General features: G+C 38.3%; 1 protein-coding gene across 1 annotated transcript in view; it reads right to left on the bottom strand.

Annotated features, from left to right (window-relative positions):
- Positions 1 to 25,679, bottom strand: part of RELN (reelin) — a 710,657-nt gene that overhangs the window by 590,705 nt on the left and 94,273 nt on the right. Inside the window, exon 2 of the mRNA XM_007944540.1 lies at positions 23,293 to 23,403. Coding sequence (XP_007942731.1) covers positions 23,293 to 23,403 — 111 coding nt within the window. The remainder of the gene's footprint in view (positions 1 to 23,292; positions 23,404 to 25,679) is intronic.

The raw sequence follows: 25,679 nt of genomic DNA, 5'->3' as shown, positions 1-25,679 counted from the left end.
GCCACCAGAGCTCCCAGACCATTGGAAGAGGAGACTAATAAAATGAAACAAAACAATCACAGAGCACTTATTCTCATTCCTTCTTTCCTTGAAGGGACTCTCTCAAGTCCAACTGAAGTCAGAAAATAAGAAAATAAATTATAATATTAAAATTCCTACTTCAAAAATTCTTCCAGACCTTTCAGTGTACTGAATGTAAATGCGTATACAAGGATTAAATTTTCCTGCGACAAAGTTTTATGCATGTGTTTTCATTTATTTTCAAAGAAATCAGCAACAAAAATATTCTTCATGTCTACAACAATCCGTGGGACAGATTTAAAATGCTACTGTTCCCAGGTGTTCTGCATACTGCCTTCCTATCTTCGGAACAAGTCACAAAACTCCTATATTCCACAAAAACTGTTGACCTAAAGAGTGCACTTCACTCTAGTAAAGAGTTTGTAAAATATTTTTAATGGAAAACATACATGTATGAAGAAATAATCTTTTTTTTTTTCATTTTTTCCCTGGTGACTATTTAAAAGATTCCCCAAACAAATGTAATTTTAAAAAATTAAATCTCCCAGTAGTATGTAATAAGTGGTTGACAGTACCCACTCATTTATTAGTCTAAATGAAAAAATAATAATAATAAAAATAGAGTTAAAAGCATTATTCTTTAATAAAAAATGTTAACCTTTTAAATGGTTTAATGCCTGTGTTTCTAAATACTTTGAAGAATGACATAATGTCAACTTCTGCATTAACCAAAACAAAGAAAATTAGCAATCAAGTTTTTATTTTCATCTTTGTGAATCTCCAGGTACCTAGTCCATGTATTCATGTCCTAAAACTAGTAAGTAGAAAAACACAGAGGAGGTGGTGGCCCAATTTCATGAGGAAATTTTAAGGCTGAGAAAGCCCATGTAATTATTAAGATCAAGAGAAAAGCAAATTAATGAAGTCTCAAATCGTATGTGTAAGCACCTGAGCAGCAACCAGCAGTTGGTGTTTTTAATAGTTAGTGCCAAAGACACACGAATTCTTTCATGCAATTACCGTCTGCCTTAAGCACTGTAATGCTAAGTCAAAGTAGCACAAGCTTTACTCGACCCATGCTCTGCTCTGCCTCAGCCATGTGATCTTTACATAGTCACATATTTATTTACTTTACAAAAGAACTTCATCTGTAAACTTTCTTGACCAACCTCAACTTGGCACCAACTCATAAGTTAATTAACTCTTAACAGATTCTTCCAAGTATGACTGCTACAGATATTTTATCTTCCTGTTAATTAGTAATTATGCACTGGCAAGAAAAACAGTGTTTCTTTCCAATTATCCCAGAACTCAGTGATTATTTAAACTTGGCTAATTAATATTGGAGGGCTGTACATCTTCTGGGCAAATTGTGGTTGATAATCCCTATTAAAATATACATGGTGGTTGTTGACTTGTAACAGGAAAAAAAAAAAGTGGCAGTTCAAAGGGTATTAGATAACACCACAAGGCAAATGGGGGCCCATTAAAATTTCCCCAACTGCTCTAATGAGAATGCAGAAGGTCATTTCTGCCTAGTTTACCATCTGTTTGGTTTCTGGCATGTGTCTCTGGTGTGAAAGGAGTGTCCTAAAGCCCATTTGGCTTATCTCGGTGTTATCCAGGGGTCTGAAGCAATTTCAATTGTTTATAAAGTGGCACATGAACATCAGAAACTCATACATGTGGAATGAAGAGTTTTTTAAGGGTAAATAATGGAAAATATTCTAAACATCTTTAAACAGGTGTACAATGCTTAAAGAGAAACTTAGGAACATGGTATATCAATTCTAGTTTCTGTTATATACTAACTCTAGCCTCCACTCTTCCAAAAGTTGTGTGATCGGAAGATATCTATATTACAGATTCCATTTTCTGGAGGATATGTATATATATGATTTTATTATACTATTATTACTATCTATGCCCTGTCAAGGAAGTCAAGCAAATCAGAAATAACCATAAAACAAAAGGATTGACAACTTTGGAGTTTATCAAAATTTAAAACTTTTACTTCTCATCAGTAACACTGAGTAAAGGAACAGGCGAGTCATAGAACGGGAAAAAGTACCCACAAAACATATATTTGATAAAAGACTGGTATCCAGAACAACAAATACTCCTATGACTCAATAATTAAAAAGTCAAATAAATTGTTAAAAAATTGGCATGAGATTTGAATGGACACTTGACCAAAGAAGTATATGAATGGTCAATAAGCACATGAAAAAGTGCACAATATAGCGACCCCTCCTTGGGTTTCCAAGGCAGTATCACTATGGAAGTAGATTGCCCAACCTTTTTTCCAAGGAGTGGCTGGTGGGTTTGAACTGCCAGCCTTCTGGTTAGCAGTCAAATACCTTAGCTCTGGTAGCATAGTGCATGGGTTTACTCGACCCACGCTCCACTCTCCCTCAGCCATGTGATCTTTACTTTTTGTTGTTGTTGTTGTTGTTGTTGTTATATGCCATCGAGTCAGCCCCAACTCATAGCGACCACTCCTTGGGTTTCTGAGGCAGATCACTACGGGAGTAGGATTGTCCAACATATTTATTTATTTTACAAAAGAACTTCATCTGTAAACCTTCTTGACCAACCTCAACTTGGCACCAACTCATAAGTTAATTAACTCTTAACAGATTCTTCCAAATATGATTGCTACAGATATTTTGTCTTCCTGTTTATTAGTAATTAATTACTACTTCCATAGTGATACTGCCTCAGAAACCCAAGGAGGGGTTGTAGCACTATGCTACCAGAGCTCCTCATCAGTCAAGTAGGAAATGAAAATTAAAACCACAGAGATAGCACCACATACCCACCAAAACAGATAAAATTATGAAGACTGATGACACTCATTGTGAGTGAAGACACAGCCCAATTGCAGCTCTAATGTTATATTGTTGAGAATGTAACATGGTACATTTACAAATAAAACCCAGCCACACCACTACTAGGTATTTATCCAATAGGAATGAAATCTGTATTTATAAAAAATACATGAATGTTCATGGCAGCTACATGCATAATAACAAAAAACTAGAAACAATCCTGGATCACAATAACAGAATGGAAAAACAAAGGAATACTACCAAGTAATAAAACTTCTCATATGCTCAACATGGGTGGATCTCAAGAACATTTAGGAGAGTGAAAGAAGCCTTACACAAAAGAGTACATACTGAATGACTTCATTTAGATGAAGTTCTGAAACCAGCAAAACTAAACTATGGAGGAATAAAATCAAAGCTGTACTTGCCTCTGGGAGGTGGGACTGAGAACTGATGGAGAAGAGATATGGAGCCTTCTGGGCTTACGGAAATCTTCTATACTTTGATAAGAGTTTTGGTTACACAGATATTCACATTTTTCAGGAGCTCCATGGCAGCAGTGTTGAGTGATCATCTTCTATCTAACCAGTTAGAAGCCAACAGACAGTACTGTGGAAAAAAGACGTGGCAGTCTGCTTCCGAAAACAGACAGCCATGGAAACACTAGGGGCAATTCTACTCTGTACTACAAGGCTGCTGTGAGTCAGACTCAACTCAAAGGCAGTGGTTTGGCTAATGGGTGCATTTTTTAAAACTTACCTGATATAGTTTTAAAATTTATGCACTTCATTTTTATGTAAATTTTACCTTTGTGGTGGGTATTCTCTAAAATCTTTTGATTTTACTGTACACTTGAAAATTTTCATAATAAAATGTTAAAAAGTAGAGCAATATTATCTTAATCAAAACTATAAGTAAGTTCATTTTAAAAAATAACATCAGCTCATTAGAGGAGCTCTGGCAGCATAGTGCCTAAGGCACTTGACTGCTCACCAGAAGGCTGGCAGTTCAAACCCACCAGCCACTCCTCGGAAGGAAGGTTGGGCAATCCTACTTCTGTAGTGATACTGCCTCGGAAACCCAAGGAGGGGTCGCTATGAGTCAGGGCTGACTCGACGGCACATAACAACAACAACCTGTATATAATATACAATCATGTAAATACTGTGCTTGAGTGGTTTTTTAATCTATTCATTCAGTCATACTCAGCCTTGCATAAAAGAGAGCAGGTAATGGTTGCTTTTGTGTTTGACTTTTGTGCTACCACAAATACACTTCTTTGTCTACTTGGTGTGTGCTCCCTTATCTGTTTATATACCATTAGAACCTATTACTATCCTAATACCTGATATAAATTTCATTAAATGCTACAAAACCAGAAAAAAAAAAAAAAGTATATTTCTAAAGAAGAGAGTTTTCCTACACAAACTAATTTAAATGCTTTGGAAATATCTGACAAAAGACTCAAAAAATATATATTGTTTTCAAATTATGGTAGAAAGGCACCTTTAAAAGATTACATTTTAAAAAATCCCAAATATCTAGAAGATTTCTGCACTCACATTTCTTTTCAAGTTTATGTTCTTGTTCCACTTCAAAAACAAACAAACAAACAACAACAAAAAAAAAAACTAGAAATGTGATTTATGTAAGAAAGACCTAATAGAGCTCCAATTAATGGATGCATATTTAAAGAACAGTCCTCAGCTGACATCTGAAAACTGGCAAATGTATTACCTGGCCACTCTATTTACCATCAAAACCCATGCAAGTATTCACAGTCCCCTTCTCCCTAGTTTACTCCCTCCACACAGAAGTTTGAACAAACTATGTTAATTATTCATTAGAAAGTAAACAATAAAAAAGCATATCAAAATCACAATGATACCACTTCACACATACTAAACCAAAACTAAACCCAACCTTGCCATGAAGTCAATTTTGACTCATAGCAACCCTATAGCACAGAGTAGAACTGCCCCCATAGAGTTTCCAAGGCTGTAAATCTTTAAGAAAACTGACTGCTTCATCTTTCCCCCACAAGGCAGCTAGTGGGTTCAAACCAAGACCTTTTGGTTAGCAGCCCAATGCTTTCACCACAGGCCACCACAGCTCCTTTCACACACAGTAAGGATGCCTAAAACAAAAAACAAAAAACAAAAAGGAGACAATAAGTGTTGATGAAGACATGAAGAAATCTGAGCCATCATACATGGCTGGTAATGATGTAAAAATGGTACAGCTGTTGTAGAAAACAGTTTGGAAATTCCTCAAAAACTAAACATATAATTACCATATGACCTAGGAATTCTACTCCTAAGTATATATATATATATACTTGAGAGAAGTGAAAACATATGTTCACAGAAAAACTTGTACATGAATGTTCATAGGAGCATTATTCATAATAGCAAAAAAGTGAGGACAACCCAAATGTCCATCAGCAAATGAACAACTACATAGCATGTAGTATATCATACCACTGAATTTTATTTACGTGCTCCTACATGGAGAAACCTTGGAAATGTTACACTAAGTGAAAAAAGCCAGGCATAACAGGCCACATACTGTGTGAGTTCATTTATATGACATATTCAAAAACAGGCAAATCCATAGAGACAGAAGGTAGATCAATGGTTGCCAAGGGATGGAAAGAAGGGGGATTTGAGATTGACTGATAACTGGTACAAGGTTGTTTTTTGGGGTTAATTAAAATGTTCTGGAATTTGATAGTGGTGATCATTGTACAACATACTAAACATATTTTTTTTTAAAAAAAAAATCAAATTGAACTCTTTAAAACAATTAATTTTATGTTGTGTGAATTACATCTCAATAAAAAATAGCCAAAAACTATATTAAAGACTCTAAGAAGTAGTGTTTAACTTTGTTACACCATCATGCTTCGAGCTTTTTTTAATACACAATATTCTTCTTCCATGTAAGATCTATTAATATAGCAAGAGACACTAACATCTGCAACATACACACGTGTCACAAAAAGCTGCTATCAATACAACACATTTAAATTCACTCTCTAACGTGTGGCTGATATCAGCTCCTTTTTGAAAGGAGGGCAAGAAGAAGAAAGAGGGAAAAGGGTGGAGGGTAGGGGCTGTGAGGATAAACTTCATCGTCCTCTTAATTATTCTAGCTCTGGTCCCTCGTCTCACTGGCTAGAAACAGAAGGCCATAACCCTAACTGAGCTCTCTGTTTTGTTAGTAATACATGTTCAGTTTTTCTCTGTTTTGGCTATAATTTTGTTTAAAAGGCTATCATAACCTACTGGTTAAAAATCATACAGGTTAAAAAGAATCTTCTCATGATGCAAACAGTTGTTTTTGTTTTTTTTTTTGTTTTGTTTTTTAAAGAAAACAAATAAGGATAAGCAAAACGTCTTCGCAGAACATGATCTCTGGTAGGTACCTTTATTTTCTTTTGCTTTTCTATTTACTAGCCTCGGAAACCCAAGGAGGGGTCGCTATGAGTCGGGGCTGACTCGACGGCACGTAACAACAACAACAACAGTGTTGTTCATGTGAGGAAGAATTTTTCTGAAACAGAACCAGAAATAACTAATAATTAATTAGAAATAATAACACGGTTCTGATGTATGAAAAGAGGTAGGAAGAAAATCAGGAGGGGAGCTCAGCCTGAACCGTTACCAAAACATGAACAATTTTCCCTATTCTCTTTTCCAAAATGGCAACTCCCACACTAACAAGTATCTTTCCATTCAGACACTCAGAGTCCTGAAAACAGTAATTTAGTTATGTGCTTGCCTCTGAAAGCAACCCACATGTCTATTAGGCCAAATGCAAAATTCAGCATCAGAGGGTTGAACACAAACTATAGAACAGAAGACAAGAGGCCAAATGTAACTGGCATTCGGTGAAGTGCCTTTTTTGGCCTCCTACATCTATTTTCAAATTCATATATTACATCTCAACTATTTTCCATGAGATGCCAAGAATTTATTTCCACGTATTTTTATATTTAAAAGATAACTATCAGAATTATTCCTAGGAAGTAATAGCATTATAAAATTATTTTATGTTGTTCTTAGGCTTAACTGCCAGTAAAGCAGAAGCCAACTTCATCCAAGAGTATTTATAAATCAATTACTGTGAACATGGAACATGAACTCATTTATCATTTATCTGGAAACCAAGAAAAGGACTGGGAAGCCTCAAGAATAAAGTACATTACCAGGGAAATGATTGCTAGGTCAGAGTCAACCCTTGAAGTCTATTCCCTTAAGCATATACTTCGATCCTGTCTCCTGTTAAATTAGACAGTCTGACATGCTCTGAAAACATCACGCTCCTGGAAAACAGCACCTCTTATCAGCCAAGACCCAAAATTCCTAAGTGTCTTTTCCAAATTATTATTTAAGAAGAAAAGAGACAAATATTCTTCTGTTTATCTAGTGCAAGATAAGGCTTCATTTACAGAAATTGATTTTCCAGTGTTCTTCAAAACTTTGGCACATGAAAAAATGGAGCACTCAGCAGCCCCCCACATAATGACCGACTGCTCCATCCTGGTTTGCTTCCTGCTCAGTCACCAGGGCAAATGTCTTCTTTCATCACAAAAAGAAGGTTACAGGTTTCCAGGCCAGAAGAATTGCTTCAGAAATAAACTTTTAATACTAAAACAGGAAAAATATAATAAAACAATTCCAAAAGTCATCATTTATACACTATAGTAGCAACTTCCACCAAAACCTGCTCTAAAATGTGCATTTTTTGACTTTGTTATTTATGAATGACCAACTGACTGATTCAGAGCATGTGAATTTGAACAGACGTAAGGAAGAGAGACACAGATGAACAGCCTGGCAATCTGCTTCCATAAAAATTACAGCCATGAATCCCAGTTGAGTAGTTTACTTTTGCAATACATAGAGTTTCCACAAGTCAGGGGCCAACCTGAAGGCAGCTAACAACAAAAAGGAAGAAAAAACAAGTAGAAAGAACTCTTCCTCAGGGGTATATTTTTAAATTATCTTAGATGTTTCTGCAGACAGGGTTAAATGCCTCTATCTAGATTCTGCATAGTGTTCAGAGAAAACTGACAAGTAAATTATTAAGGTGATTGGAAATGCATGAGTCTTATGAGGAGTGTGAGTTTTGCTTAAAGGAAAGAAAACAAGTGACTTAATTACTTTTTAACAAACGTTTACTATTTTTAATTATATGAGAAAGGTCCTGAAATCAGAGCAAATTTTATACAAGGAAATCTTTATTTATTGTCTCAATTGATACAATCATAGAATACATTTCCAGGAAGTTACAGAGTCATTACTTCTGGAAAGGTATAAAAGATTAAAAGAAAAAAAAATTAACTGTCATGTATGATTAAGTCATTGACCTATCCTAAGATATTTAAATTCACTGTAAGATGTGGCTGATATCGACTTGATGGCAACCAGGTTAGCTTTGGTGGAAGATGCTGTGAACTTAAGGAGCTCTGGTAGTGTAGTGCCTAAAGCACTTGACTGCTAACCAGACTGGCAGTTCAAACCCACCAGCCACTCCTCGGAAGGAAGATGGGGCAATCAACTTCCGTAGTGATACTGCCTTGGAAACCCAAGGAGGGGTCGCTATGAGTCGGGGCCGACTTGATAGCACATAACAACACTGTGAACTTAAAAATCTCTTGAGGTACTTTGATTCTTGATTCTATAACCAAAAGAAGGTACCTCTTGATTCCATAACCAAAGCCAATGTCATTGAGTGAATTTCTACTCATAGAGACTCTAAAGGACAGAGTAGAAATGCCCCACAGGGTTTCCAACTCTGTAAATCTTTATGGAAACAGAGTGCATCATTTTTCTCCCACAGAGAGGCTGATGGGTTCAATCTGCCAGCTTTTGGTTAGCAGCCAAATACCTTAGCCACTGCACCACCAGAGCTCCATAAAGTAGTTGTTGTTGTTGTTTTGTGCCATCGAGTCAGACCTGACTCATAGCGACCCCTCCTTGGGTTTCTGAGGCAGGATCACTACAGCAGTAGATTGCCCAACCTTCCTTATGAGGAGTGGCTGGTGGGTTTGAACCATCAGCCTTCTGGTTAGCAGTCAAGTGCCTTAGGCACTATGCTACCAGAGCTCCTTATAAAATAGTAGCCAGGATGATAAATTTCCCCAGGATCTTCAATGATAAAATTTATATGAGTTTTATAGTTTTAAATGCGACAGTGAGTTTGGTTTTTATTTTATTTATTTATTTATTTATTGACCATGGGGGAGGAAGTAGAGTTCCACAGAAATGGGGACTAGAGATGGGGGCTACACACACACACACACACACATATACACACACACACATATATACACACACATACATATATACAAACACATACATACATATTTATATACACACACACATATATATAAAACAAAACCTAACCTACTGCCATCAAGTTGATTCTGACTCACAATGACCCCCAATGGGTTTCTAAGGTTGTAAATCTTAACATAAGTAGATTGCCTCATCTTCCTTCCATGGAGCAGCTGGTGGGTTTGAACCACTGACCTTCAGGTTAGCAGCCAAATGCCTTACATACTATGCCACCAGAACTCTTTATACATAAATATACAGACTCATAAATGTAGTAGTTAAGGTTGTGTATCAATTTGGCTGGGCCTGGTTGAGTGGCTGGGCAGCTGGTGGTAGTTATTCCCCATGATGAGACTGCCAATCAACTCCATGGTGGGATCTACCACAAGCAGCTGAGTAGCTGCTTCAGGGGTGTTGTCTGCTTCCCATATATAAGAAGCAGCTTTGGGAATGGTCTGTAGCTGATGGCACACTTGAACCCTACTGCATGTAGCCAAGTCATTGTTCAGCAGTTTGCCATGCTCTGCCGATCGTGGGACTTTCAACAGATTTGAATCAATGGCCTGCTGTGTGGTTTGGTACTATTGGGACTGTGTCTTTTTACTTGTCAACTTCAAGCAGCCAGCAGCTGCCTGTGTGAAGAGATGCTTCTAGCTTCAGTGGGCCGGGAGGAAGAGGCAGAGCTAAAGCCCAAGGTCGAGGGGCTTTCACCCAGCCCCTAGAACCTGGCACTTTGAACTCAGACTTCTGGCCTTCAAAACTGTGAGAATAAACTCCTGTTTGTTAAAGCCATCCCATCTGTGGTATATTCCTGTCAGAACAGCATTAGGTAACCAAAACAATAAATATTCTCAAACTTAAAATATTCTTTTACCTGTCTCTTTTCTCTCTCTCGTGCACAGACATACACTTATACACACACACACACACACACATGCATTTACAAAACAGATGGCCAGTCCAGTAGTAAAATAACACATTAATACTCAAAGATTTTTATTTGTTTACTAACTCAGTAAATATTTACTGAGCACTTGTTATATGCCATGGGAAGTCAAGATGACTAAACCACCTTCTTATCTTCAATGAGGTAAAAACAAGTTTTAAACAAGTAAATTCAATAGAGTTAAAGAGGGCTGGTGGAGGTCTAAAAAGAGAACACTGTGGACCATGGTATTGCCTAAGCACTTGACTGCCAACAGAAGGCTGGTGGTTCAAACCTACCAGCCACTCCTTGGAAGGAAGATTGGGCAATCTACTTCCACAGAGACACTGCCTCGGAAATCCAAGGAGGGGTTGCTATGAGTCAGATCCAACTTGACGGCAGTGTGTTTGGTTTTTATTTTTGTTTTTTTTTTACCATGGGGGAGGAAGTAGAGTTCCACAGAGATGGGGACTAGCGAGGGGGCTCACACGGACTCTAGAGAGGAGATGGGTCAGGAAGAAGGCCCTAAAAGATTGCAGGGTGCTTGCCAAGGGGGGATTACAAAGGCTCAATAGAGGAGGTGAGTCAGGAAAGAGATCCTAAAAATAAACAGGGTGTCTTCCCAGCAGACAGAGCCAGAAGAAATTCAGGAATCCTAAAACAGGCATGGCACAGTGGTTAAGTGCTTGGCTGCTAACTGAAAGGTCAGTGGTTTGAACCCACCAGCCACTCTGTGGGCGAAAGATGTGGCAGTCTGCTTATATAAAGATTACAGCCTTGGAAAGCTTATGGAGCAGTTCTATTCTTCCTGCAGGGTCTATGAGTCAGAATTAACTTGATGACACCTGACAACAATAACTATCACCACCAAGAACATAGAGGTTTAAAGAGGCCTGGAATTTTGGAGCTGTGTGTGGGGTTATTCTTAGGCGCTCCAGCGGGGCCATGGTTAAAGCATTAGGCTAACTAACCAAAAGGTTGGTGGTACAAATCCACCAGCCACTCCACAGGAGAAAGATGAGGCAGGCTGCTTGTGTAAAGATTGTAGTCTTGGAAATCCTGAAAGGCAACTCTACTCTATCCTAGAGGGTCTCTGAGTTGAAAGTGACTTAATGGGTTTGGTTTGGTGGCTATTCTGACTGAAACAAAGGGTGTATGTGTGGGCATGTGGTAGGAGTAAGTACCTGGAAAGGAGAGAAAGGAGGCTGGGCAAGAGATGGAGCTGAGTGATGGGCAAGGCTACAGCAGAGAGGGCTTTTTCTTAAATAAGGTCCTCTGGTTCTCTAGTAGTAGAAACCAGCTTAAGTTAGCTTAGGCTAAAAGAGGGAAGCCTGAAGAGAGGTTTGATGAAAGTGAGGATGGCTTGAAGCATTTACTGATAAAGATCAAAGACTACAATCTTTAGTATGGGTTACACCGCAACATGAAGGAAACAAAAATCCTCACAAGTGGACCATAAGCAACATGATAAATGGAGAAAAGCTTGAAGTTGTCAGGGATTTCATTTTACTTGGCTCCACATGGAAGCAGCAGTCAAGAAATCAAACATCATATTGCACTGGGCAAGTCTGCTGCAAGGGACCTCTTCAAAGCGTTTAGGAGCAAAGATGTCAGTTTGAAGACTAAATTGTGCCTAACTCAAGACATGGTATTTTCAATACCCCCATATGGATGTGAAAGCTGGACAATGAAGACAGAAGAGTTGATGCCTTTGACTTGTGGTGTTAATGAAGAATACTCAAAATACCATGGACTGCCAGAAGAACGAACAAATCTGTCCCGGAAGAAGTGCAGGTGGAATGTTCCTTAGAAGCGAGAATGGTCAGACCTCATCTCACCTACTTTGGTCATGCTGTCAGAAGGGACCAATCCCTGGAAAAGGATACATTGTTTGGTGAAGCAGAGGGTCAGTGAAAGAGGGGAAGATCCTCCATGAGATGGACTGACACAGTGGCTGCAATCATGGGCTCAAGAACAGGAAGATGGTGCAGGCCCGGGCGGTGTTATGTTGCACTGTTCACAGGGTCATTATGATTTGGAGCCAACCTGATGGCACCCAACCAGAACAGTAACAAAGACAGGCCATAGCATTGGGGTTTGAATTATAGCTTTCCAACTTCCAAAGAATGACTTCGGGCAAGTTACTTACCCTCTCTGTGCCTCAGATTCTTTACAAAATAAGGATAATTACAGTAGCATTTTTGTTAAGGTAGCATAAAATGAGTTAACACCTGCAACACACCTAGCACAGCAAGTGCTTGATAGATGTTAGCTATTTTATTTATTGTTTCTTAGAACCCAAGAATATGTGAGCCTGTTGAGATGAAGGCCTAAAATACAGGCCTGGAAGCCTCTGTAACTAAGCAGCTCTTCCTCTCCCTGCACGTTGTATAGGATAGCTGTCCACAGCTCCCAAATGTCTGCATGCGCCTTGGATCCAGCTCATGAAGAGATGAACTGAGACTGATGACCGTCAATTCCAGTGGGAGTAAGTGTGATTGGCCTGGCTTAGCTTTTATGACTCATGGTTTAAACTGAGGCCAAAGGGTTAGAACCTTGCAGTTAAGAACATGGCTACCATGGCCTATCCCTCTTGAGTGGCAAAAAGGCAGACAGAATAATTCAGCTTGATCCTCAATTTACCATTTTCAGATTGGAGCTGCAGCACTGGCTAAATAATGTGGGTCTTCAGAAGTTTTCAGAGATGGACACTTAACTAATTTGATAATCATACTGCTTTGCATATTCCTGAAACGTTTTCCTTTAGTTTACTAAGCCCTAACTCCTTGTAAGAATCTAAGAATTGCCAGATGTACAACCAGTTGATGAATGGAAAAACAAAATGTGGTATATCCATGCAATGGGCTGTTGTTATTTAGCAATAAAAAGGAATAAAATAGTCACACAGGCTACAACATGGATGAACCTTGAAAACATTATGGTAAGTTGAAGAATCCAGACACGAGAGATCATATACAGTATGGTTCCATTTAAAGGAAATTTCCAGAATAGGCAAATCTATAGAGGCAGAAAGTAGATTAGTGGTTGCCAGGTGATGGGAGGAGGGGGGATTTGGGACTGACTGCTAAGAGTTATGAAGCTTCTTTCTAAGATAATGGAAATGTTCAGGAATTAGACAGTGGTGATGATTAGTGAAAAGTCCTACAGAGTCTCTACAAGTTTCAATCAACTTGATGGCAGTGGGTATTTTTAGGCTAATTATTTAGGAATGGAAATATATCCTGAATTCTTTGTCATATGTTGAATATATATTAGATACATAATACTGTCTCTTAATGAAGGTAGTGCTAGTATTCTCAAATCATTAGGTTAATACTTAGTAAATGGGAAGAATTAATGGTAATTTCATGTCTTGTCAACTAGGATGCTTGTACCATTGACTAGAGTGATTTGTTTAACTAACCTAGAGTCTTCTTGTTAATTATTAATCATTTACCACACCAAACAAAAGGTCATACTTTTGAATTCCTCAAGTATGTTGAAATTGCATTCATTTTTGCATTTCTTTGTAAAGAGACAGACAAAATAAATTTAACAAGCTTTTTCTGAGTAAAACAGTAGCATAATTTAGGCTAGTAAGTAAATACCACTACCATTCAGGACTGCATTTAATGAAGTTGATAGTGGCTGCCCTAATTTACATTTATATTTAGGTATATAAGCCTAAATATATGCATGTATTCAGAACATTTGTGTGTGTCCTACTCACACAAACAGGACACCTAAAACTGAACTGTAGCTAATACCTAGGGGTGGGAGTGGGTAAAGTTGTGAAGCTGTGCAAGGTGTGAAAGATTCTACTTAGTCTTAATGTGAAGGATAATCAAAAGTTAGCTTACATAAAACTTTTATTTTTATTTGTGGTGTCAATGAAATACAATAGTGACAAAACCATGCATCTTGGTGTGGTAGTTAAGTTTGTGTGTCAACTTGGCTAAGCCTGATTGAGTGGCTGGGCAGCTGGCATGATGAGACTGGCAATCAGCTCCATGGTAGAATCTACAGTGAGCAGCTGAGTAGCGCTGCCTTTGGCTATGTGCTCTGCTTCCTGTACCTAAGAAACAGCTTTGAGAACGGTTTCTAGCTTATGGCACGCGTGAATCCTGCATGTAACCATGTTCTTGTTCAGCAGCCTGCCATGCTCTCCCAACCTTGGGACTTTCAATGGACTTGAATTAATGGCCTGCCATGTGGTTTGGTAACATCGGGACTGTGCCATTATATCTGTCGACCTTGGGCTTGTTAGCCTCAGCAGCCAGTGGCTGTCTCAGTGAAGAGATGCCTCTAGTTCCAGTGGACCAGGAGCAAGAGGCAGAGCTGAAGCCCAAGGTCAAGGGGCTTTCACCCAGCTCCTAGAGCCTGGCGCTTTGAACTCAGACTTTTAGCCTCCCCAACTGTAAAAGAATAAACTCCTGTTTGTTCAAGCCATTCCATTTGTGGTATATTCCTGTCAGAGTAGCACTAGGTAACCAGAACACTTGGTAATTAAATTTGCAATCACCTCACATGCATGTGAAGGCTGGACAATAAAGGAAGACTAAAGAAGAATTGATGTCTTTGAATTATGGTGTTGGCAAGAAATACTGAATATACCATTGCACAAGTAATTTCTTTTAGAAGGATCAGCACAAGGCTAGTTCCTGTGGGGTGGAGGTGAAGATGTCCCAAATGCCCTACTTTCCTAAACTGCTGTACCACTCCATGATACCTAACATCAACTACTACTCCTCCCCTCTGCACTCTCCCTCCTGTTTTAGGTTTCTGTATGTGATTACCTGTAACATCTCACAGAACTAATGAACCACGAAGGAAATGACTCACATGGTTGTGGAAAGTGGCAATTTCCAAGTAAATGGGCCAGCCATCAGTCTGGAGGATTCTCCTCACTCATTTGGTTGCAGGGGATGACAAACCCAAATCAACAGGTCAGATGACAGCTTCTGGCTAACAAGGTTGTAGAAGCTGGTGAATCAGGTCAGACAACAGACTGCTGGCTCTTGTCCCAAGAACTGGAGGTCAGATGATGACGAACCAGATCCAAGATCCAGAGCAAGAGAAAGAACTTTGCCAGAGCATTCATATATACTGGACGCAGATCGTACCCTCAATGAAACGAAAGATAGTGGCTTGAGTCACACTCTCCAGTGAGGCAGTGACTCAAGATACATCCCACTCAAATCCTACTTCATTGACATAATGGACAACTCATTCCAAATGGGATGATAACCATAGGCATACAGGGTAGGATATTTAATACATCACAAAACAGAGGACTATGGCTAGAAAGTTCTTATTAAGTAATTCACTGTACCTCAACCATGGACTGCCAGAGAATGAACAAATCTATCTTGGAGGAAGCACAGTCAGAATGCTCCTTAGAAGGGAGGATGGTAAGAATTCACCTCATGCACATTGGACATGTTATCAGGGGGACCAATCCCTGGAAAAGGACATCATGTTTGGTAAAGTAAAGGGTCAGCAAAAACGAGATAGATCCTCAATGAGAGAGGCTGACATAGTAGCTCCAACAATTGGTTCAAACATTACAAGGATGTTTGAGGATGGCACAGATCCGGGCAACATTTGGTTCTGTTATACATGGAGTCGCTGAGTCGGAACCAACTCAACAGCATCTAATTACAACATATGATCTAAATTTACTGAAGTGCACATTTTTCCTCATTAAAAAAAAGAAAAACTCACTGCTGTTGAGTCAATTGTGACTTATAGCAACCCCTCCCTGGGTTTCCAACACAGTATCTCAGAGAAAGTAGATTGCCCACTCTTCCTTCCAAGGAGTGGCTGGTGGGTTTGAACCACCAGCCTTCTGGTTAGCAGTCAAGTGCTGTAGGCACTATGCCACCCGAGCTCCTAATTGTTGTTGTTGTTATGTGCCGTCGAGTCATACCTGACTCATAGCAACCCCTCCTTGGGTTTCAGAGGCGGTATCACTAAGGAAGTAGATTGCCCCATCTTCCTTCTGAGGAGTGGCTGGTGGGTTTGAACCATCAGCCTTCTGGTTAGCAGTCAAGTGCCTTAGGCACTACGCTACCCGAGCTCCTAATTAGTGATCAATATATAAAGTTGTTGTGAGTCAGAATCCACTCGTTGGCACACAATAACAGTGAAAAATATGAGATTTATGGAAATTTGAAGTCTTTCTTAAGACATTTACTTTGTTTAGCAAATGTACCCACATTCACCTAAACTAAGAGTATCAAATCATGTTGAAAAAAAATTAGATCATTAAGTTCAGTAATTCTAATACTGTTTTAAAGACAATGTTAAAAATACTAAATTTTTATGTTAGTAACTTAATTGCTATCAAAAATATGACACGATTCACTAAATGTTTAAGAGAAAAAACTAAAAATCCTAGAACTGTTTCTTACATTTCCCCGCAAACCCAGGTTTCATCAAATCTTGCCATTCTAAAAGTTTTGTAACTTAGCAAACCATTGGACCTAAGATGCCTTATTATTATAGAAAAGAACTGAAACACGTACCAAATTACAAACTTTAAGAGAAAAACTGCTAAAATATCTGATATATTACCTAGGCAATATTGTCTAAGCGTTGCATCGTACAAAAGTTTCATTTATACACAAGGTCTAACAATGTAAAGCACGCCTGCTATTCAGCAGCACTACAAACCCATTTCTTAGGCTTTAATGGCAGAATGCTAAAAATTGAGTAAAATCTCTAGGTTTAGAGCCAGAATACTAAATATTGAGAAAAATGCATTTCAGCTCCTGGAAAAGGAACAATTTTGTATGAAAGGATATTCAAATAGCCCTTCATTTAGCGACCACAATGAGCTTCAAGATTTACATGATTGAGCTGGAATTCAAAGCCAAAGACAAGAGGGAAGCTTTTTTTTTTCCCCCTGGGACGCACAAAGAGATATCCATAATTAAACATCACACTTCCCTAGGGCAGCATGTTTTCTTATACTGACAAGCAAAATGAGGTATTTCAAATCATGTGTTGCTGGCATACAATCATCTTTTGCATAGCTATTGTCTTAATGTATTTCTGGCTATTAGGCATTTATCTATTTTTGGTCACTGAGGCATACATTTTAAAGAATTCTGATTTGGCATAAAAGACTGTAGTTATGTTAGTGGGATTACATTTATAAAAGAGTATCTTAAGAATAATTATGGCCTATTTTGGCTGGTCATACACACATTTTACATTCAAAGGAGCGTGGCCATAAATTAACTGTAATTAGTACAATTATAATTTGGGGAGAAAAACTTTCAGAAGTAGAAGTACCTATTTAGACTTTATTTTGCAATATTTGTCACAGCTAGTTATGCATATTACAAACTAGTCCTACAATATGTTGGGGAAATGCCAAACAAATCTTGTTTGCTGAACACCCCATCAGAAAGTCAGAGCCTAATAATAGGTTACGTATTCAATGACTCTTCTGTTCTAGATGAAAAAATGACACATTATTTCAGTCTGATTCTACTAAAACTACTAAACAACTCTTCAATTTTACCTTCTACATGTTTGCTCCACTTTCCTATCCACAGACTACCCAAACCAAATCTTTTTCATTTTATTTTTAAACTGTAAAGAATATGTTAACTCAAATACTAAAAGACTAATGTAGTCATTTTCCAAAGTGATTATTTTATGTAAAAAGACAATTTAATTCCTGCTGTCTGGTGGCGTGGAGCCTAAGGCATTTGACTGCTAACCAGAAGGCTGGTGGTTCAAACCCACCAGCCACTCTTCAGAAGGAAGATTGGGCAATCTACTTCCATAGAGATACTGCCTCAGAAACCCAAGGGGAGGGGTGGCTATGAGTCAGGATTGACTCTATGGCAGTGAGTTTGGTTTGTTTTTTTTCCCCCATTCAAAAAACATTATTCATGAAGATTAATTCTGTTCAACAATAATTCTGTTCAATGCACATATTTTTCTAACTTTCTATTGTGATTTGGGTAAAAATTTACTGAGCAAATAAGTTTTCATATACATTTTGTTTCATGACATTGACTGTAATTTCCACAATGTAACAGCACTTATACATATTATTTTGTTTTTAAAATTATTAATAACCACTGTTGTGTGTGTGTGTGTGTGTGTATACACAAATTTCTTTAAAAAGTTCTTACCTCTCTACCCATTTATATAAAAATCATGTACTATACAAATTCTAGTTGTCTGGCCAACAAACTCTTGAAGAAATGCTTGTAATCATTAGCCATTAGAGAGATGCAAATCTAAACAATGAGATATTATCTTCCCCAGCATTAATAACAAAGTTCAAAAAACCAGAAAACAACAAATGCTGGCAGGGGTGTGGAGTGATTGGAACCTTCATCCATTGCTGGTGGGACTATAAAATGGTATAACCACTGTGGATAACGATACGATGCTTCCTTAAAAAAACAGAAATAGAAATGCCATATGATCCAGCAATACCACGAGTAGGGATATAGCCTAGAGAAATAAGAACCATGGCATGAACAGATATATGCACACCCATAGACATGGCAGTGTTATTCATAACAGCAAAAAGACAGAAACAACCTAAGTGCCTATCAAAGAATGAATGGATAAACAAACTATGGTACATGCACAAAATGGAATACTATGCAAAGTTAAAGAAAAACAATGAATCTGCAAACATGGATGAATCTAGAGGACATTATGGTGAGTGAGATTAGTCAATCACAAAAGGAAAAATATTGCATGAGATAACTACTGTAAAAAGTCAAGGAAAGGTTTACACACAGACATACTTTAAAGTTTACCAAGGATGGAAGGGAAAAGGAAGGTAAATCACTAACTAGAGGGTAACCATCTAAGGTGCAACTAATGCTCTCTCCTCTGGAGCAAAAAATAGTGAAGAAAATCAAAGGCATAAGGAAAACACTAGTCCAAAGAACTAATGGACCAAATGAACCCCAGTTTCCATGATCTTGAGACCAGAAGAAATAGATGGGGCCTGGCTACCACTGTTGACAACTCTGCAAGTGATCACAACAGAGGTCCTGGATAGCGTGAGAGAAATACGTGGGACAAAACTCAAAATCATTTAAAAAAAAAAAAAAGACCAGATTTACTGGTCTGATAAGAGACTGGTGGAACCCCCAAGACTATGGCCCATAGACACCCTGCAAGCCTGGAACTGAACTCACCCCCATGGTTCAACCAACCATTAGACAGACTATAAGGTAAACAATAACACCAGAAAGGAATGCACTCCTTAGAACAATCAACCACAGGAAATCAAAAGGGCAGTGTTCGCCCAGGGATAAAGCTCAGACCGCCGGAAGGAATAGCAAAGAAGGATGAAGGGAAATGGTAAACACAGGGAGGAAGTGGGAAGAACGCTGTTACATTGTGGGGATTGTAATCAATGTCACAAAACAAAATATGCATGAATTGTTGAATGGAAAACCAATACAATCGTAAAGTTTCACCCAAACCACAACAAAAAGTTATTCACAAAAATTTAAAAAGAAAAAAATGCCAACTGTCTAGTGGGAGACCTCAGCATTTTATTATGGAAGTCAAACTAACTGTGATCTGTGCCCATGTTCAGAAACCTCTTCAGGCCATTAAATCAATGATACACAGTTGATGGTGAGAGGAACACTAAGTCCAATTTAAGCTAATCAAAACACATTCTCATTCCAGTGAAAACAGTCTCTTTATAGTTTTCAGAGCCACTGCCAGAAAATATTTTGAAGCTTGAGTATCTTAAATAATTTTCAACATTTTCATTCTTAGTTTTTGTATGGCTTTCTAGCAGAAAGTCTGAAGTAATTTTGTATGGCTTTCTAGCAAAAAGTCTGAAGTAATTTGATAGATATTTTTAATAGGTCCTTTGAAAATGTGTTTACAACATAGTTGTGCATGATCGTTAATGACTGTCTTCATATAAAGCACCCAAATTGACTAATGATACACAGTTTATTCAGCCAAGTCCTCTCAAATCAACTCGACCTATAAACCTGAGATTAATTTCACTTGAGAATTGTTTTTTCTCTCTCCCTCACCCCCAAGGAAATACATGAAACTCTTAGACAAAAGAAATCAGCTGCTTCACCAAGATTTATATGTTTGGAACAGCTAATTTTATTGTGTGTTTTCCATGTTAAGTGCTTTACATAAATCACCTCCTTTAATGCTCACAGGTACCCAACATCTTAGGAGCCAGGCACCATTACTGTTACCACTTCACAGAAGTGGACCTTAACCCTAAAAAGGTAAGCAATTTGGCTGAGGCACACAAAGAATACAAGGTGCGGAATAGGACTTGTAGCCTGGAACAGGGATCTCTCCATACATGGCTTCTTCTCGACGCCCACGTCAGCCTGTACTTGGGCTCCTTACGTGCTTTTCTGTATCAGAATGTTTAACCACGGAATAGTCTTCCTACGTCAACTCTGCCCCTACCTTTCGGTTTCTAAGCTGACCCCTCAGAGTGATCTCTTCAAAATAAAAGGCTAGTAGAGTCACTCTTTAATCTAAAAGTGTCAATGGTTTCCCCTTATCCTGTTGTAAAATAGGCCCTGGTTTTCCATCAGCCTTACCACACGTTCCCACTAGATTCCAGGTTCAGCCACCCTGAGGTTTTCCTTCAGTTCCTCGAACAAAGAGAGCATCTTCTCAGGCTAAGGTCTTTGCACAAGCTGTTTTTTCCTTCCAGTATGCTGCCACACCTTCCACAGACCCTGAAGTAATTAACTCTTATATCATCCTTCAGATCTCAGCTGAAATATAACTTCTTCAGGACTGTACCCCAATTCATCTCAGACTAAATCTAGTCTCTCTGTTATACCCTTTCTCAGAACTCAGTAACATTTATTTGCTAGCCTCCAGGAAACTTTGCCATTATATATTTATTAAGTATTTAATTAATATGTATCTCTCCCACTAGACTAGTGGCTCTCAAACTTTAGCTTGCATTGACATTACCTAGAGTTCTTGTTTAAAAGTTATCTCTGGGTCCCACTCGTTGACTCATAGTGACCCCTCCCTGGGTTTCCGAGGCAATATCACCATGGAAGTAGATTGCCTAACCTTCCTTCCAAGGAGTGGCTGGTGGGTTTGAACTGCCAGCCCTCTAGTTAGCAGTCAAATGCGTTAGGCACTACGCTACCAGAACTCCTACTCAGTGAGGCCTAAAACTGTAGGTAATAAGCTTCCAGGTGATGGGCATGCTGCTGGACTGGAGACTGGTCCAATGCAGTGGTCCTCAACCTCGGTCAACATGACAATCACCTGCGGAGCTTTACAAATGACCAATGTTCAAGCCCCACCCACCAGAAATTTTGATTTAATTGGCCTAGGGTGAACTCAGGACATCTTGTCCCAAATATCGCATAAAACCAGTAAACCAGTTGCCATTTAGTCATTTCCAAGTCATGGTGGCCCCAACATGTCAGACTGATACTATGCTCCACAGGGTTTTCAATACTTGATTTTTTCAGAAGTAGATCACCAGGTCTCTCTTCTGAAGTCCGTCAGGTAGACTGAGGTCTCCAACCTTTTGGTTAACATGTTTGGCTAAACATGTTAACTATGTGTACCACCCAGAACTCTAAATATTGCTTACTTATGCTAAAAAATTAAATAAATAAAACAAATAAGAAACCCTGCTGGCACAGTGGTTAAAGCATTTGGCTGCTAATCAAATGGTCAGTGGTTCAGACCACTAGCCGCTCCACAGGAGAAAGGTGAAGAAGTCTGCTCCTGTAAAGATTTACAGCCTTGGCAACCCTACGGGACAGTTCTACTCTGTCCCATAAGGTTGCTATGAATCACTATCAACTCAATGAGAGTGGGGTTTTCTTAATACTAAAAAACAAAATTACACATTTACCTAAAATTCAAATTTCACTGAGTGTCTTATATTTTTATTTGCTAAATATGTCAACCCTACTTATGGGTCTTGTAGTACGCCATATATTTATGTACATATATCATAGATATGATTATAATCTGACCTTTCATCTCCACAGAGGAGAAAAAGTCGTGTGGAATTTTTAGACTTCAGAGATTTATTTTTTGCCCCTGATGAAAAGGACTTAGAATTAGCTCCCAATACACTGTAAAATCTTATTTGGGCTCTTTCAAAAACAGGGCAAATTCTCAATGGTCAGATGATTTAAGATGATGATTAAATGACTTCCAGATTCCTTTAAGCCCTGAGGCTGTGGACTTCCTCTTGGGCAAGCACAGTGACTATGAAGCATAACATAATTGCTCTCACATCAACCAATGAGTCACCAGGGCAGAGCTACGCTAGGACAGGACACAAAGGTGGTGCCCTTTCATATCAAAAGTAGGTAAAGATTATTTACTTATTTATCACCATAAAAATAAAATGTTGACACATGGCTGCCTTTGGTGCAATTCCATCTCACACTGATGGAGGAAGTCCCATGCAATTTTCCAATTTTAGAGCAAAATCTATGACTTCATGTCTTGTATAAACTGATATTTTAAATTTACATTTTTGATGCTGTGAAGGTTCTACTAAATCCCAGCTTGGCATATTTACAGTATTATGGGCAAATGAGAGATTTCCAAATGAAGAATCCTCTGGATTAGTGACTGTCATGTAGCCTTCTACCTGTTCACTTAAGTAACCTGCTACTTCTCTGATTGAAGGCCAATGACCCTATATAAATGTTTTAAATATTAAATGGTATTCTTTTATGAATACTTACAGAATTCAATCATTTTAATAAATATTATCATCTTCTGCTTTATACAATCCTTAGTTGCCAAGCTTAAAATGATGCTTTTCACCTACCACAGAATTTTAAGAAATGTCTATGACAGCACATTACTGAATGAGCACATGGGCATCAGAGTGAATTCCCACAACCTTAGCAACAGACATGAAATTTACATGAATGCCACAAAACTAAACAGAATAGTGGCAGTGGACAGTAAGGGATAGACAGACAGTCACACCAAGCTCACGGCTTGCCACACATTTTACATCACTTATTTCAGCTCACCCAAATTCAAAATCACAAAAATCACTTTAGATTATTTACTCTGAAATAATAAATGTATTAAACATTTAAAACAAGTTTTTCTGAAAAATAAGATCTATAGCTTCATAAAATAGCCAGAGTGGTTAGTTTCTCATGTCAGGATAACTTACCAAATCCAAAAGCATTAGAACCACCAATGCTCTGTGAAGACTGAACACTTGTAGATGTGTATAGTCCTGTCACCAGCAAGCCGTCAAAGTAGGTGCTTGTTGAAATTGTCACTAAAATGGGGGTAAAAAGAAGCCTCAATTAATATCATCAGAATAATGAGTTACATCTCTGAAGTGTTAGACATTGTCAAAATAATCTATGTATTATTAACAAATTATTTTTACACTATCCCTACCTAGTATTTTCTTTATGTCAGAAATTACTGAGGCACAAAAGGAAGCTCAGAACTCTGATGTCTGTAATTGCTGTTCTTAAATTTAGAACATCAGTTCTGTTTCTGCATTCATTGACACATTTCCTGTCTATGGGAAAAAAAAAAAAAAACTCTGAAAATAATATAGTAATGAGTAGATGTCTTCCCTACCTCAACAACCCCTGAAAGCAGTTAAAGTATTACTAGAGTTTTGGCATTGTGTTGAGAACACCTTTTTTTTTTTTTTTTTTTAAAAAAAGTGTTTGATAATGTGGAAAACAATCTCACGTGGGCTGAGAGAACAGTAAAGATGCAATGTATTTGTGTATGTGTGTGTGTGTATGTGAGTCTACATTTCACAAATTAGTTCCTTGAAGTTTTTCAACAAAAGCAGACTAACTTGCATGAAGGCAGTCAGACTTACTCCTTTTGTGAACAAAAAGAGAGACCATTACATGTTTTAGTTTAAGAGCAGAGTCAACAAAAGACATCCAAATGGTTTTGTAACCAAAAAATTAGGATGTTCCTAGGAAGAAATGAAGTCAAATTAAGTGTATCTGTATGATACTCAAGGAGCTCTGATGGTGTACTGGGTAAGGCATTTGGCTGTTAACCAGAAGGCTGGTGGTTCAAACCCACCAGCTGCTCCACTGAAGTAAGAGGAGGCAATCTACTTCCATAAAGATTTACAGCCTTGGAAACCCAATGCGGGTATGATACTTGGTTTTCTTAACATTTTACCTTGTTCACCACCCTGAAAATTGACTGTAATTTCCTCCTTGACATGATACAGTCTCCTGCATTGGTGTTATGATCAAGATGATGCCACTTTTAGGAAGAAGCAGGAGAAGGTAAAAACTTATTTTCATAGTGCATGGTACAAGGCTGTCATCATGCTTGGTAAAGAATAAGAATGACCAGAGTATCATCAACTTTGGTGATATTGTTTAAATTAAACTCCAGGAACTCTAGTGAGTAGAACTGAACGGTCTCAATATCCATATCATAAAGTATAAACAAAATACATCTATCATAGACTAGCATGATATCATACCAACCAAAAAAAAAAAAAAAACTCACTGCTGTTGAGCCAGTTCTGACTCATAGTGACCCCTTCTTGGGTTTCAGAGGTGGTATCTCTATGGAAGTAGATTGCCCAGTCTTCTTTCCAAGGAGTGGCTAGTAGGTTTGAACCACCAGCCTTATGTTTAGCAGTCAAAATCCTTTAGGCACTGTACTACCAGAGAGATCCTAGCATGATATCATAAGACACCAAAAATGTCATTGGAGGTTGGAATAAATCACCTTCACATCCCTTAATAAGAAATAATAGCTAAAATTATGAAAGCTTGGCAGAGTTAGGTGGCTTACATGTATTATCTCATTTAATCATCAGAGCATGTCTATAAAGGGAATACTACTATTATTATTCCTAGCATACACTTAAGGAATGTGTGGCACAGAGTGATTAACAACCTTAGCCAGGGTAGGAAATAAGGCAGAGAAAATATTTATTTATTTATAAAGAAAAAGTTCCCTTGTTTGACACTAACTGACTATCACCTATTTCTGTTTGCTAGAGTTTGGAATTAAAAGTATTTTGGGGCGGGGGGGAGTTGCTGTTTTACATTTGGATAGATGCTACTCTCTTGACACTGTGGAACAAGCATTCTTTTCTCTCCTTTAAAGAGATGTAACGCACAACCCATATGTCAATTGGAAATCGGCTTCTTTTTTAAGGAAGAAGAAATGTAATCCAGATTCTTATGGGATTTAAGACATATCTTTCTGATCACCAGTGTCCCTTTTACTCAAGCAGAAAATGGGTCCAATTTCTGTATTTCAAAAACATCTGACACAGTTTGGATTCCCTGCTAGTTTGTGGGAAGTTTCAGAATGTCTCCAGCCCACATGTTCTGATCAACTAGGGCACTAGTTGTGAACAATGAGCTGTAAGAGCTAGCACAATGAAAACTTTGCAGCAAGGAACTCTTGACTGAGAAAGTACTTGAAGAACATTCTTCTCTCCGCCCTTTCTCTTTCAGTCTAATGCTTCCACTAGGAGCTCTGGTAGCATAGTGCCTAAGGCACTTGACTGCTAACCAGAAGGCTGGTGGTTCAAACCCACCAGCC

This window comes from Orycteropus afer, unplaced genomic scaffold, assembly GCF_000298275.1.
Source record: "Orycteropus afer afer isolate SDZICR_OR568_19922 unplaced genomic scaffold, OryAfe1.0 scaffold00007, whole genome shotgun sequence".
Lineage (NCBI taxonomy): Eukaryota > Metazoa > Chordata > Mammalia > Tubulidentata > Orycteropodidae > Orycteropus > Orycteropus afer.
The sequence above is the reverse complement of the archived record's forward strand: the minus strand, read 5'-3'. Positions and strand labels throughout refer to the sequence as shown.